Source organism: Polypterus senegalus, chromosome 8 (assembly GCF_016835505.1).
Source record: "Polypterus senegalus isolate Bchr_013 chromosome 8, ASM1683550v1, whole genome shotgun sequence".
Taxonomy (NCBI): domain Eukaryota; kingdom Metazoa; phylum Chordata; class Cladistia; order Polypteriformes; family Polypteridae; genus Polypterus; species Polypterus senegalus.
Genome location: NC_053161.1, coordinates 47,894,837 through 47,909,415, shown reverse-complemented (window position 1 = coordinate 47,909,415; position 14,579 = coordinate 47,894,837). Strand labels below are relative to the sequence as shown.

The window sequence follows — 14,579 nt, the reverse complement described above, 5'->3', positions numbered from 1 at the left end:
TGCAGAATATGTGTATTTTAAACATGTTGCTGCATGTAGTATCAACTACAACTTTAAAATGCTTTGTGCCAGATAAAATTAGGTAGTCATGCAATATGCCTCAGTAATTTCAGATTTGATTTCTGAGCTGAATGTTCAGTAGAAACAAAATATTTTCTCTTTGTGATAAAGTTGAAAGTTATGATTTGTCATAAAATAGTAAATTCAGTACGTACTACTAATTCAGAAAGGGTACATAACCTTTTTCTTAATTTGTTAATCTGTAAGGGTCATTATTTATATTATTTCATATTTATTCATCTTTAATTAAAAATTCCTTTATGCAATTTATTTATTGTTGTTTATTATGTGTTAATTTGTTTATTTGTGAACTTTTTGTTATTAAAAAACAGGGAAATTTCAATTTTGTAGGTTTCTTTTTAATTGTCTAGATTAGCACTATGCAAAACAGAAACACTCATCATTTAAGTACTTATCTGAATAAAACCACAAAAATATAATTTTAAAACACCAAAATGCAATGAAAATGGTCAAGTGACCAAATATTTTCAAGGGGAGACCTCTTAGAAAAATACTGCAAAATCCAGATTTTTATTTGGCTGCACTGCAACAAATGCTTTGTTAGGCCTAGATTTTTAAGTGCTGTTGCTATTGAACTTCTTATAAGCTTAAAAGTAAAGAGACTTATGAAGAAAGGTAGAATGTTTTCAACAGTACAATAAACATGAGCAGAAATCAGACATTAAAACTTAACTACACAATCAATTTAGAAAAAAAAAAACTAAAGCACAATTTAAACATCTCTCACCAAAGGCCATAACGTTTTGGGAAAAAAAGTATATAAATTTACCCATATAAAATTAAGAGGAATTATTAAAATAGTTACCTTTTCTATTATATATTTTATATAATAAAGTGTTTTATTGTTTTATCTTTCACTTGCAGATTACACACTGCAAATATACTGTACTCCAAGAATACAAGTTTTGGAAAGAAAACCATCATGTTTTGTTGTTTAATATGATCCATAAGTACCGATTATTGTGGCTAGAAATGTTATCTGAGCTACAATGCAGCAGTGCTGTGTTAATCACTCTGCCACCGTTCCTCAAACAAAAAACGCAGACAGAAGGCTAATCACAAACATGGCTGTCCCATGAAGCGGCCAATTAGACTGATTTGTTTCATTGTTTGAAGTTGGGGCTCCAGGTGCATAAAACTTTTTTGTTTTTGGTTTAACTGTGCAGATACTTTGCACTTTATTCGTCCATCAAGAAGTTAGAAACACCCTGTAAAAAGAATTAAATATTTCATTATATCTTTACATGGTCTCATTATGACTCAAGCATGAGAGCTTCTTTAAGGGCTGATTTTGCTCCTAAATATAGCACACGGCTAATTATGCATGAGGTGATACACTGTCAGCACACAAGGATCAGTGTTATATTTAAAAAAAAAACAAAAAAAAACCGTAATGCGGGTGCAAATCTGGCTGGATAGTGAAATGACACACATGCCTGAAGCAGATTGGGCAGCAGTTTTAAGCCGGGTTTATACTTCACGCGACGCATGCTGCAGCGTCTACCAGGTGGTGGTATCATCACAGTGAGAACTAGTTCGGCTTTGCGGGGTTATAAATTGCCATTAAATTCCGATGACACCTTACCGCAATATCTCTGAAAAGGATGTTTAATGATTAAATCCATCAATCCAGGTATGTGTCCATTCCAGCAAGCATTGGGCACAAGGCTGAAACAATCCCTGGATGGGCATCATCAGCTCATCACAAGGTGAATACAAGCACTCACATAAACTAGCGTCATTTTAGTGCTCATCACAAGGTGAATACAAGCACTCACATAAACTAGCGTCATTTTAGTGTAACCAAATCTGCATATCTTTGGAAGAAAATTGGAGCACACTGTGGAAACCCAGAAGGAAAACATGCAAACTCCAGGCAGAGAATACCAGTAATGTGACGCCCTACGAAACAGTGGTACTACCACTCTGCCACCATGTCACCCCCATGTGTGTAATTATTAACAGTATTCATTACTTAAACAAAATTAACGGTTTATCTGTAAAATGCAACATACATAATTTAATACACTTCATCGTGAAAGTGACATCAAGTATAAATTTTAGGATTCTAAATGTGCAGAGAGTTGGAATATCATACATTTAATGTGTTCTGTGTGGCGATCTATTGTTGTTTGCTGCTGCTATTAGGTCCAGAGAAAGCCCTATAAAAAAAAAAAAAAAAAAGACAGCACAGAAGACGGGATGTGACACTTAAAAATGGATCGTGTCATTACGAATGGGAATATGTGACCCATGAATATAAAAGCACTACGAATGCATTTGTATGTTGCCATGAAGTGTGAATATAAAAGCACTACGAATGCATTTGTATGTTGCCATGAAGTGTGCACTTCGATCTCGTAGGATCCACAAAGTGGCTTTCTATCACATGTAGATAGTAACCAGAGACTTGATGTCACATTCCAACTTTTAGCACACTGCGCCCCCCGACTTTTCGCTGGTACTGCATCTCGTGCATGCATCACGTTACTTTCTGAGGACTTGCTCAGAGGACACGTCAAATGAACGCTGAGAATGCATGCACGTACTGAGCGTGAAGTATACACGAGCCCTTAGAGTAAGCATGCTTAAAAGTTCAGTTCTGCAAATGACTATGACTGGTACAGCTCCGTAATGCCATGTTGGTATCACAAAGCCTCATAGTTTGCCTGGAAATAAATATTTGTCTATGCCGTCTGCACAGCAAATTTCTAGGAAAATCTTCGGGAACAAGGATACTGGTGAACACAGTATATATACTGTGAAAAACATTTTGCCAAATTTCACAAATCACCAATATTCATTTTTGTATGTGTTGTAAATGTCAAATTAGTTTGTTCTTTTACAATATAGCACACAAGCGATGTGGCACACTTATAGCTTACTGCATGCTAAAACTTAAAACATATCACAGCAAATAAATAACAGCTGGTTTCGTCACTTGTCAGTAACAATAATGCTATGGATCAAACTGCTGTGAAATCAAGTGTCTATCTGATAGATTCAATTACTTGTGTGTCCCTATGACCACCAGTGATGGATAAGAAACATTCATGCAACATCAGAGAATGCATCATTATTGTCCCTCTAAGGCTTATAGTTGGTCCAAGAGAGAATGCACCCCTTACATTAACCGGCAGACTTTCAAATTATGTGGAAAAGGACATCTGTTCATTGTTCATATTCTTAAAGCACACACTGTTATCTTTGCAGATTAAATTGTACAACTGGATTTAGCAGAATATGGAATAACAACAACATTGACTATTTACATATAATGTATGAATTTATGGATACATTTTTATAAATGTATCACACAGGTTTCTAACTATATGTGGTATGCTTCCACACATTGCAATTCACTTTGTAGTGATACATGGCATGTTAAATACCTTAATAAATACACTATAGTTCAAGGTATCAATTTCAAACTTTGTACATTTAAAAATTAACGCAAGCTCTTTTCCGTGATATAATGTGGTTTAGTGCAGAGATGTAGAGGGCCAAAATTGCAGTAAAACACAAAAGAATTTTTAATACAACTTTCAACAGGCCATAAATTGGTGAATATGCAATTGTGGGAAACTATTTTAGAAGTTACACACCCAACACTAAAGAAAATCATATAACATTTTGTGCATTTAGCATTAACAGTTCAAAGTTTATGACTTAAGGAATAATGTAATTGTTTTAGTAGAAGTATTTAAATAAAATTAGGCTCAAGACTACCGAAGTTGTGCTGAACATGGACAGCACATCATTGTGGCCCTTTGCCAGCCAGTAAATTATTATGTCAGTGAAATACTGGAACATTGTAATCTACAGATAATTCAGTCATGATGTCATTTTTACTGTACTTATTTAAGACCCCACACCTCAGAAACTAGCAAAAAATACCAGCTTAATCTTTAGTATGCTAATTTTGGAGTACAACAAATATTGTTTTCATTAACTATTAAACAAATCAGAGATGGTTAGTTGGGAAGCATCTGCTGATTTCATGTGGACTGACCCATTTATAAAATAATGGCAATTTATAGGATCACCACACAACATTCAAATTACTTCCTGGAAATTGGTTAAATAGTATGAAGGATAAACATTTAAGCATACTGTATGAACATCACTTTTTTTTTTATTGTTCATATACATTCATTTTCCATTGTATAGTACATAAACCATTATTTACTGTACTTCACAATAATCACTTTTTTTTTTTGTTTCTTAATGTAATTATTGCTTGCTATACACTTCAGACCAGAGGAAGATCCTCAAATGACCCTTTAAAAAAGAGACTATTCTGGCCCAACCGTGCCTTTGCACCCCTGCCACCAGCTCCAACTCATTCAGTACAGGTGGCAACAGTGTATCCTGGCATAGAGCATTCCAAAACCACAGGCAGTCGACAGACTGGTATTTCTATCTAAAAACTTGTAAAAAGAAAAATAACCCTGTTGCTCACTACTTGAGGCTTTTTATTATTTAGACTCAATATAAATTACTCTCTTTAATTTCTTTTATATTGGATGACAAATACATTGCCTTGATGTTTAAGAAAAATGTTTGCTTGTGTATATTACACCATAATAAGCCTTTTTGGTTTCACTGGGGTCCAAAATGCTAGTCAAAAGAAAAAATGAATATCAGGAAATGATGGATGAAGAACATTTTCATCCAGTGTATTTTTTATAAAAAACATGTTTATACATCAGGTCTGACATTTCACATGTTCTATTTAACTGAAAATCATATTAACATGATGTAGATCACAATGATTGTTATTAACTCTTAACAAATGCTGCATGTGTCTTTATACAATAAAGATTTTATTACTCATTTGCACAAGAAAGTATTTTAACTAGGAAACACTGGATTTATTTTGGTCAGTGACAGGAAGGCAGCATTGTTCATTAGGCAGAAACTTTGAAAATAAGACAAGTTTTCTGGATTAAATAACTTTTGCTCAAACTGTGTGTCAAAAATTGATTTGCCCAAGTAGTTGGGTCTCACGAAAAAGTCTGAAACATATACCTACAGAATGAGACTTTTTCACTTCACTTTTAACTGTCTCTCATCCTCTAAATCAATCTCTTTACTCTTTCTACTAAAGAAATGTATTATTTTAAATTTATAATTTAGATTTTCCAAACAGTGATTGTGTCAAATTCACAAAGAATAACTTACTTTGGTTTTCATGTGGATGTGAAAAAAAAAAAAAACAAACACACACCACCAAAAGGATTAGATTTCTTTACAAAAGAGATACAACTCAACAACTTTTAAAATGCTATACTGAGCAAATTTGCCAATAGGTATCAGGAACGCTGACACTCGTAATATAACATTTTAATTGTATTCCTATAATGTATTTGAGAGTGGAACTGTGACAGGAGTTACCACTGCTGCCTAACAGCTCCCAGATTGTGGATTGGTCACTGCATGTTTATTATTTGCACATTCTATGCTTGTAACTGTATTTAGCATGGTCTGACTCCTCTTTACATTCCAAACTCATGTATTTAGAGTGAATAAATACTATATGGTGGTACTCATAACAGCCCGATATTAAAGGAACCCATACTATCTTCCTGTCCACACTGAGTAAATTCTGAGTACTTGCATTAGAAATGCAAATGTTAAAAAATAAAAAAGGGACAAACACAAAACAAGCAGGACATTGTGGTTTTATAGTGTAACTGACAGCAAATTATTAGGTATGAAAAGAGTAGGAAGAAAGACAAAAAGGCACACTGCTTTGAGGAAAGACGATCTAATCAGATCAAAGATTATTGTTCAAACCATAAAGAAACAAGCTTGCTTTCTGCTGTAGGGTGGGTTTGAAAATTTTGCCTCCCATTGCACATACAGTGCTTGAATATCAGATGTATGTCATCTCTGTATTTAACCCTAGTGTTATGTATGGGTTTATCCAGAGGATGCCCGTTTCCTTCCACTGGAAATTTTCAATATTTTCAACTAAATTGAAAATCAGCTTTTTTTTGCTATATACAGTATTCACATTGCTACGGCCATAGTTTGTGTGTGGTAAGTTGAAGAAGGCCCATAAAGATTCCACACTTTCTAAAACATTTCTTGCCATGGTAGTCTCATTTAAGAATCACTAATCATTAACATACAATCATTTAACACATTTACCTACTTCATTTGTAAAACATACAAAAGGAAGCAGTGCCCAGTTTACATAAAACAAGGCAAGGCTTGAGGCAAGCATAGCTGGCAGCTAAAAACTTGAATCTGAAAGCTATATGTAACATTGTGGACTTATCACAAAAACTGTTTAAGGTCCAACCTCCTACTAATTCTTGTGATAAATCACAAATGGTGTCACAGAGGTATCACAAGTGACAAGATTGCATAACTTTATCATCTGCAAAAGTACGGCTTAACGTTCATTTCTTCACTTTTTATCGAAATTCACTTTACAAAAAAATGTTTTGTGTAGGTAAAGCTGATAAAATCTGTTATTATTCTATGACAGACATTAGAAAGTTATTTAAAACCAGAACACGTGAATGAACAAACAACAATGCCAACATAAGTGCCAATTTATTTAGGTTTTCAAGTGATAAAGTTGGTAGAGTTTAAATATATAAACACTATGAAGTAGTGCCATCATTTACAAAAGAAATCTGAAATTTGGTGTTTTGCGTTGATTGCATGCTGTAATAAAAAAGAAATTGGAACTTAAACCCAACTCATGCATTAATATTCCTGTATTGTTGGCAATGAACTCAATATGAAAAAAGTTACGTTTACTACAATAGCTTTTAACTAAGATTCACAAACTAACTTTCTTTACTGAAACATTTTTCATAAATTAAGATCTAGTGTAGGCTAAATGTTAATATATTTAAAGACAGCATTTGACCAGAACAATCCGATACAAACTGTAAATCATGGTGGTGAAAATTTTGTGTTTGGGGGCTGCTTTGTTCCATCAGGGTCCAGGCAGCTCACCATAACAGAATTCACTATCAATTCTTCATTTTACCAGAGGATGCTTAAGGATAATGTGACACCATCTTTTAGAAGACTGAAACTCAACAAAAAAAGTTGACCTTTCAACACCATAGTCACCCTAACCATACTAGTAAATCCACCAAGAAGTGACTGAAAAGAAAGAAATGTAGGGTCCTGGAATAGCCAAGTCAAAGCCAAAATAAGAATCCCACAGAGATGCTGTGGTAAGATTTGAGATGGACTTTGTATGCTAAACACCCCTTAAACATCATAAAACTGAAAGATTTTTTCATGTGGGTGTAGACAAATATTTCTCTCAGTCAATGGAAGAGATTAGTAGATAGTCATAAGTAACGCCTACTTGAAGTTGCTTCTGCCAAATGTGGCAATACCAGCTATTAGAGCCAAGGTAGGGCTGGGTGATTTTTTTTTTTTTTTTCCCAAAAAAATTGTTTATTATTTCAACATAACGTTTTAAAGCATTTTTCCAAAAAAAAAAGTTAAAAATGGTCAAGAAAACAACAAATGTGTGCGTTTGTTATTGTAGAAGGGGTGGGGCTATGTGGTAAATCAGGCTATCACTCACCCCAGGTTGATCAGTTGATTACATATGTACAGTCAAAACATTTTAATGCAACGTCATTTCTCAAATGAATTAGTTTGTTGCAAAGAAAGTCTGTAACTTTAACTCAGTTGGCTGCAATTAGTTTGTATATGAATGATCACATGTTGAACAAGCTAATGTAAAATACAAAGTTTGCAAAAAGACAATAGCAGTTCACAGTGTTGGCACATTCAGTTTATTTCAGCATATAAAACAGAAATACCCAGCAGAATGGAACAAATTCAAGAAAGCATGAAACAAAGATAAAGCCTGTCCACAGCCGACAGCTTTGGCACACTGTTCTCACTGCATTAGTGTGCACTAAAAACGGCACACTCCTTATTATATTTTTTGTTTTTAGACAGTGGTTATGCAAAGAAGAGAGATTTCTTTGTCTGGTGGCCAGCATATGAATATGCTGGAGATGTCCATTGTTCTCTCTTTGCCTGCATTGGTGACAACACTAATGTGGGGAAAAGAATGAGTAGAAATCTACACCAAGAAACACATTTTCTTAGTTTGCACCTTCTCTCATTGACAATCTAAAATATATGTTTGTGTTTTTCTAAGAAGGATACAGTTGTATTTTCAGTTTGCAAATTGTGGACAAACTTCACATTTATATTTTCCACAAGATAAGTTGAAACTGATTTGCGTAAAAATATTTACATAAATCATAAATCATGAATGGTCTTTACATTTTTGCCAAATTGCTCATCCCTTTAGCCAAAGGTGTACCTACTTTTTTCATAGATGGAATAGGCATATCAGCTCAGTTTTTGCTGAATAAATACTTACTTTTCACAGGACTGTTTCATGGTCATCCTAAAATATGAATTACAAATTTGTGTTTTAGCTTTCCACAACAGACACTCAATTGGCTGAAGTCAAGAAGCTGCTTTGAAGTGGGAGCAAAGGGCAGACTGTTAGAACTCCTTCTCTGAAATAGCAGATACCTTTTATGTGATCTTTTGACAAAGTTTATTTGAAATGTCTGGCAAAAAACTGCATCTTGAAAGTTTTGCTGCAAATAAAAATATCCTGTTGCATTGGAATTGGCATTAAATTTATGTTGGTATCGAGTTCCAATAGGAATTATAAATAATCAGGCATTTCTTCAGCTACAAAAAAAAAAAAACAACAACTAACCACCTAGGTTTGCCAATATTGACCAGAAACTGATACTACCTGTACTGCACGGAGATGGAAATATTAATTTCTGAGCTGCTTTGCTGCATCAGGGCCTGGGTAGCTCATTATCACACAGTCCACTATGCCTCAATGATTCTTTGAGATAAGCTGTCTGGGGATTCTGCACCTATTGGATTTACAGAAGTTTTGACTAAGAAGTGGGCCAGACCAAAAAAAAAAAGGAAAAATTCTTAAGTTCATTGTAATGTATGTTCTAATTAAATTCAGGAGAACCTCACCCAGAAAATGAATAACTGGGAACTAGTTCTGGAATCAGGCATGGGAATGAATGGCTAGCTGCCAGCTAGTTGACCGACACAATCTGTAATATCCATTAATGAATAGAGTATATATTAATAACAGCTAGTAAAAAAAGTTGGTAGTTTCCAGGTTTCAAGTAGGGAACTACATAAAGCAGCAGATTTTTGCAAAGACCCACAAGCTAATAAAGAAATATAAATGCTCCTTTACAGGAAGAAAAGGAAGCACTTCACAAAAAAAAAGTGGGAACACTATCAAAAAACACCGTTAAAAATCATAATTTAAATTAACTATGATCAGAAAAATAAAACTTATTACAATAATCCATACAAAATAAAGTGTAGATACTTACCTTTGAGGAGGAATACAAGGAACAGACTTTGAAGGAACAGAACTGGTTGGTTCTGTTGAACCCTTTTTACTCTTCTTGCTTTTCTGCCTGCCTTTTAAAGGAGTTCTACCACTTTTTTCACCTTTCTGACAAAGGCCATTTTTAGTCTCACTTTCTTCATAAATCATTAATGGCCTTCTAGTACAACCTGCGGGAGTATGTGAATCACAATAGGCTGTCTTTTTAACTGAAAAAGTTGTTCCAGTGTCTGTTACTTCTTTAACAGGCTCCATTTTCATGTATAAGCCTGCTTTCTGAGCACAAGTCACATGAAATGCAATGTAACAGTTTGCCTTATGGCACTGGATACAGGCTCCCAGTCCCTTCTGCTTACAAAGATAACAAGTTAATTTCCACCTTGCAGGTGGTATGTTCCTTACACCATCAATCGGTTCAATAAAAATTGTATTAGCAAAACCCACTTCAGGCACCCAAAGAGCACAGACAACATGTCCCCATCGGTCATCATCTGTCTTTTTAAAAGCACCACCTTTATTTGGGCAAAGTACACAATCAACTGGCTGGTTAGGAGACTGTAAACAGTGTCGACAAAGCCACTGTCCTTCTGGGATATATGGCACTCCATAACACTCTTGGTGAACTGCTAAATTACACATGTCACAAAACAAAATTACATTACTGTTCTGGCACTCTCCATCCATGCATATGCAACACACTGCATCTTCATCAATAAGAGACTGAGGATCCCCCTGATTCTGGCTCTCAAAAAATGACTCTTTCTCAAATCTGTCCATGAGAAATTCAAAAACGTTTTGAGACACAACACTCAATCCTTCACTTTTACGTTTCTCATTAATTAGTTCCAGCCATGCATAGTCTTCTTCATCCATATCATATTCCACTTCTTTGTCAAGCTCATCAGAAGATTTTTCAATAAATGTGTAATAAGAAGGCGGTCTCCGAGGAGCAACAGGAGGGTTGTATTCCACAATTCGAATTTTAGGTTCTGGAAGTGCACTAGATGTTGCTTGTCCCCCATGCACGTTTGGCACTGCTACATTGTTCTTTTTTAAATTATTGTTTTTTAGCCTTTTAGATCTCACCAAAACCTGTGGCTGTTCACTGTTTTCTTTATTGCTATTACATTCTGTAAGCTCTTGTGCTGTAATGTCATCCTCAGAAATTATTTCCAAAGAGTCAAAAATACTGATTCTATGTACTCTGCCATCGATTTCCATTTCTACCATTCGTTGAGCCTGGGCATAGGTGAGTGTTTCCCGGGTTGGAGAATGCTTGATGTTGCAAGGAGAAGTAGAACGGCGAGCCATGGAAGCTCTGTGATGTCGCCCTTTTCTTCTCATTTCAGAAGAAATTCCTCTGGGGAGATAAAAAGAAACAGTCACAAAAATTATAAGACCCTCTCACTCATTTACACATGGAAAGTATCATGACAGCTTTGGGGACAAAACAGAAATGAATCCTATATGAGACACCTCTCCATTAAATGGCACATTCACTCATACAACTATCAATCAACTGTAACTTCATGGCTTTGAGATGTGGCATGAAACTTGAAGATGCACACAAAGAAACATGGATAATATGAAAACGTTAGACAAACAGCGCTGAAGCCAAGATAGGAACCCTGGTCCCTGAAAGTGTGAGTTAGCTGTACTGCTCAACAGACCACTATGATACCTGAAATTCAATGCTTATTTGAATTTTGTAATACGAACATTAATATTAAGTACATAATAATGTATCATATTTCAACATCTTTTTAAACAGCTCCTTTCACTTCGTGTATAGCCAAATTCAACAGCCGTTAATTTTTCATATGGAGTAGAAGGTAGTGCAACTGCATAGTTTCTAATGTTTTGCCCAAATTCTGCATTTACCTGTATACCAAAATAACTCTGTGCAAGGACAGGGGTCAAAAACTCCATTCTAGACAACACCAAGGCTGTTACTTCAATTCCAAATGTCAAATTATTTCATGAGCAGCAAAAAGCACTACTCCATTGCTAGTTACTCTCACCATGCACATTCAAGACACTCAAACTGGGTTACTTAACAGTCTTCAATTAATGTAACAAGCATGATATTGGGACATGTAAAGAAAACACATGGGGAACATTCAAATTTCCCAGTAAGGGGTTGGGAATTACACCCAAGTAACCTGGAAGTATGATTCTTATGTGAAGACTAAATCAAAAATGCAGTATCTATAATATATGCATTTATTAATTGCACTAGGGCTGTTAGATCGGAATGTCACTATTCGAATATAGTTCAACACATCTTATTCGAAGGCAAATCTTGACATTTGACTGTAAAAGAACAGAGGTTTGCTTTACCAGCACTAATTTTGGCATTGAATTACTCTAAACGTGTAATGCATGGCTCCGGTATTTTACGGATTTGTTTTTACACTTCACATCCAAGATTAGATTTTTTTGAATTTTTGAATGATTAGTTTATCTTCATTAATAAAACTTACAGCCAGACACATTCAAAGTTTCATTTTCCCTGTCCCACTGCCAAGCATTTTCATCTACTGGTGTATTCAGAAGTTTTTCCTAAAAGAGTCTCTGGTATGGTGTCCCACAATCCATCCTAGTCTACATGTGGCTATTGGTTTGAAACATAATGCCTAAAACAATTAAGTTTTATTAAAAATGTTCAAGCTACATTTATTAAAACATTGTTGCATCTGTAAAGAAGAAAAAAAAAAGTGTTCAAGCTACATTTATTAAAACATTGTTGCATCTGTAAAGAAGAAAAAAAAAAGTAAGACTCCAGAGATGCTGACTTTTTATTCTGACCCGCCTGCCTCTTGCCTGCTCTGTTTCTTTATTTGCTATTCTCACCTAGTCACAGTCTTACAAATTAACCAATATTCCACCTAACTTGTCAGGACAGTGACCCATAAAAATCAGATACATATAAACAAGCTTAGATCCCTACATGTCACATGCACTGGTAAGGCACTATGCTACATTTTTTTTTTTTTTTAATTCACGGTTCTTCTCCAAGGCATGAAGCACTTATGACAATGTTGCATGGGTCCCATTTGTAGCACTGAGCTGGTGTCTTGCCCTGTAAACGTCCGTGGTAGCAGCAAGCTGCGTCACAATATAACTGTTAACAAATGGGAAGCAGAGTTAAAGTGGTGCCCCATGGAAAGCAATTTCTGCCGAGGGTACAGGACACCTGTGTACGAAATGCTGAGTGACGGGTGAGGAACAGTGCTCTTGTGCCCTACAGTCTGAGCAGTTTAAGACTTGGTTACCTGGCCAAAAGTACGAACACAAAATGACAGTACTGATGCTCCCCTTTTTAAAAAAGTGCATCTGCTCAGGATTTTGATGGCCCTTATATTTAAATAACAGTTGCCACTGTTAGTACCACTACAATTCTTTTTTATTGGTATTTTTCCCTACTGTGGCCACTGCTGCAGTCCTTAGCATCATAATGAAGTTAAAAAAAAAAAAAAATGTTAGAATCGTTAACATAAGCTCAATCATATTTGAATATTTATTTTTAATTTAAATAATCAAACCTTAATTTTCGGGCTAAAATGACAGTGATAAATTACACAGTCTAATTTTGAGATCATTCCTTCCATTCAGAAAGCCGTAGTGTGTACAGGTTTACCTTCCCTACACTTTCTTAATCTGTAACCAATTTCTGCTGTTAATTGACTTGTTTTTAAGACTTGGTCCTCTGAGCTGCTTTATTTTTCCTTAAAAATAACAGAAAAAAATGAGATGTGAACCAGGTATATTTAAAAAAAAAAAAAAGTCAAACCAGGGCCTAAAACTCCAACCAATTTCTTAATTAGTAGCAGACTTTTGTTAATTAAGATACTTAATTCCATTGCATGTTGGTGCTCTCATTCTGCCATATCAGACATTTCCAAAACTGTTTTTTTTATTTCTTCTAAGAGCACCATTAAAATGTTTTGTAGGCCTGGCCATATCAACATTAGTAAGACCTTCACCTTTATTTACGGGTATAGTATGATGAACACACGTAAGCTGGTCAAGCATTGGATCACTTTGTATTTCATTATTGTTTGGCTAAAAATTATGGAAAAAATAAACAAAGGGTCCAAGTATAAGCCTCCTTGATATTAACCCCAAGCATGACTCAAACTCTGAATTCTATGTAAATACAGTTAAAATCGAGTCAGACTCAAGGTGACATTTAATGATCCACTTTACAATTTAAAGCCCAAAAAAACTCTTGAGACAGTATTATGTTGTCATCTAGAGTATAAAACATTATACTGCAAAAAATTAAGAATATTTCTGTGTTTTGCAACTCTAAGGTAGCTCATCAATCACTTTAAAGCCAGCTTTAGAACAAACTGAAACTGAAAGTTGAATCGAGTGTGATAATTTGAACTGGTCATTAGATGTTGACATGTATACTGGAACTGATGCATATAGACAGCACTGTACAACTAAAACGTAATGATGTGCCTGGAGAATTCGATTCGGGTGCCAGAAGGTTCACTATGCTGCAAGTAGGTGCAAGGCAAAAAGGCAAATGATGCCATCAAGTAGAAAGACAAGAAAAATGTTAGCCTCCTAAGCACAGTTCTCAATGTAGCAACTGCTGTTCGTTTCAGAGGAAATGTGGTAGTCTATAACACAAGGGGCACATTGATCTTGCAGATCAGGCACTGTCATTCTACCTACTCATGTGCTAACAACCGAAAAAAATATTACAAGTCCACAAACACACACACTTCTACTGTACAGACTGAACGTTGAGCCAAGCATTGGTGACAGCTGCAAAACATGTCTCATGAAGGACGTGTATCCTGCATCAGTGTGGTTGTAGACACTTGTCATATGCTTCTGCCAGTATTTATGTTGACGGTTTGAAATTTACAAGTGGAAAAAAAAAAAATTCGTTATAAAATTAAATGTTTTCGACTTTTCTTGGGATAAACAACGCTAAATAAGTTAAACAGCAAGTCAGCAGTAAGTTAATGCTGTTAATGTTAGGTAAAAAATGTCACTAAGAAAATGGTTGAAACGAAAGCTTTCTGAATGATGAAAACAAATTGGATTGCATTGTTAAATATACAAGAAACGT

General features: G+C 35.1%; 1 protein-coding gene across 2 annotated transcripts in view; it reads right to left on the bottom strand.

The window, feature by feature from the left end:
• The window catches only part of brd1a (bromodomain containing 1a), a 128,080-nt gene that overhangs the window by 111,981 nt on the left and 1,520 nt on the right, over positions 1–14,579 (bottom strand). For both annotated transcript variants that reach the window (XM_039761072.1, XM_039761071.1), the window contains exon 2: positions 9,471–10,847. In XM_039761072.1, the coding sequence (XP_039617006.1) occupies positions 9,471–10,831 (1,361 nt within the window). In that variant the 5' untranslated portion in view covers positions 10,832–10,847. The remainder of the gene's footprint in view (positions 1–9,470; positions 10,848–14,579) is intronic.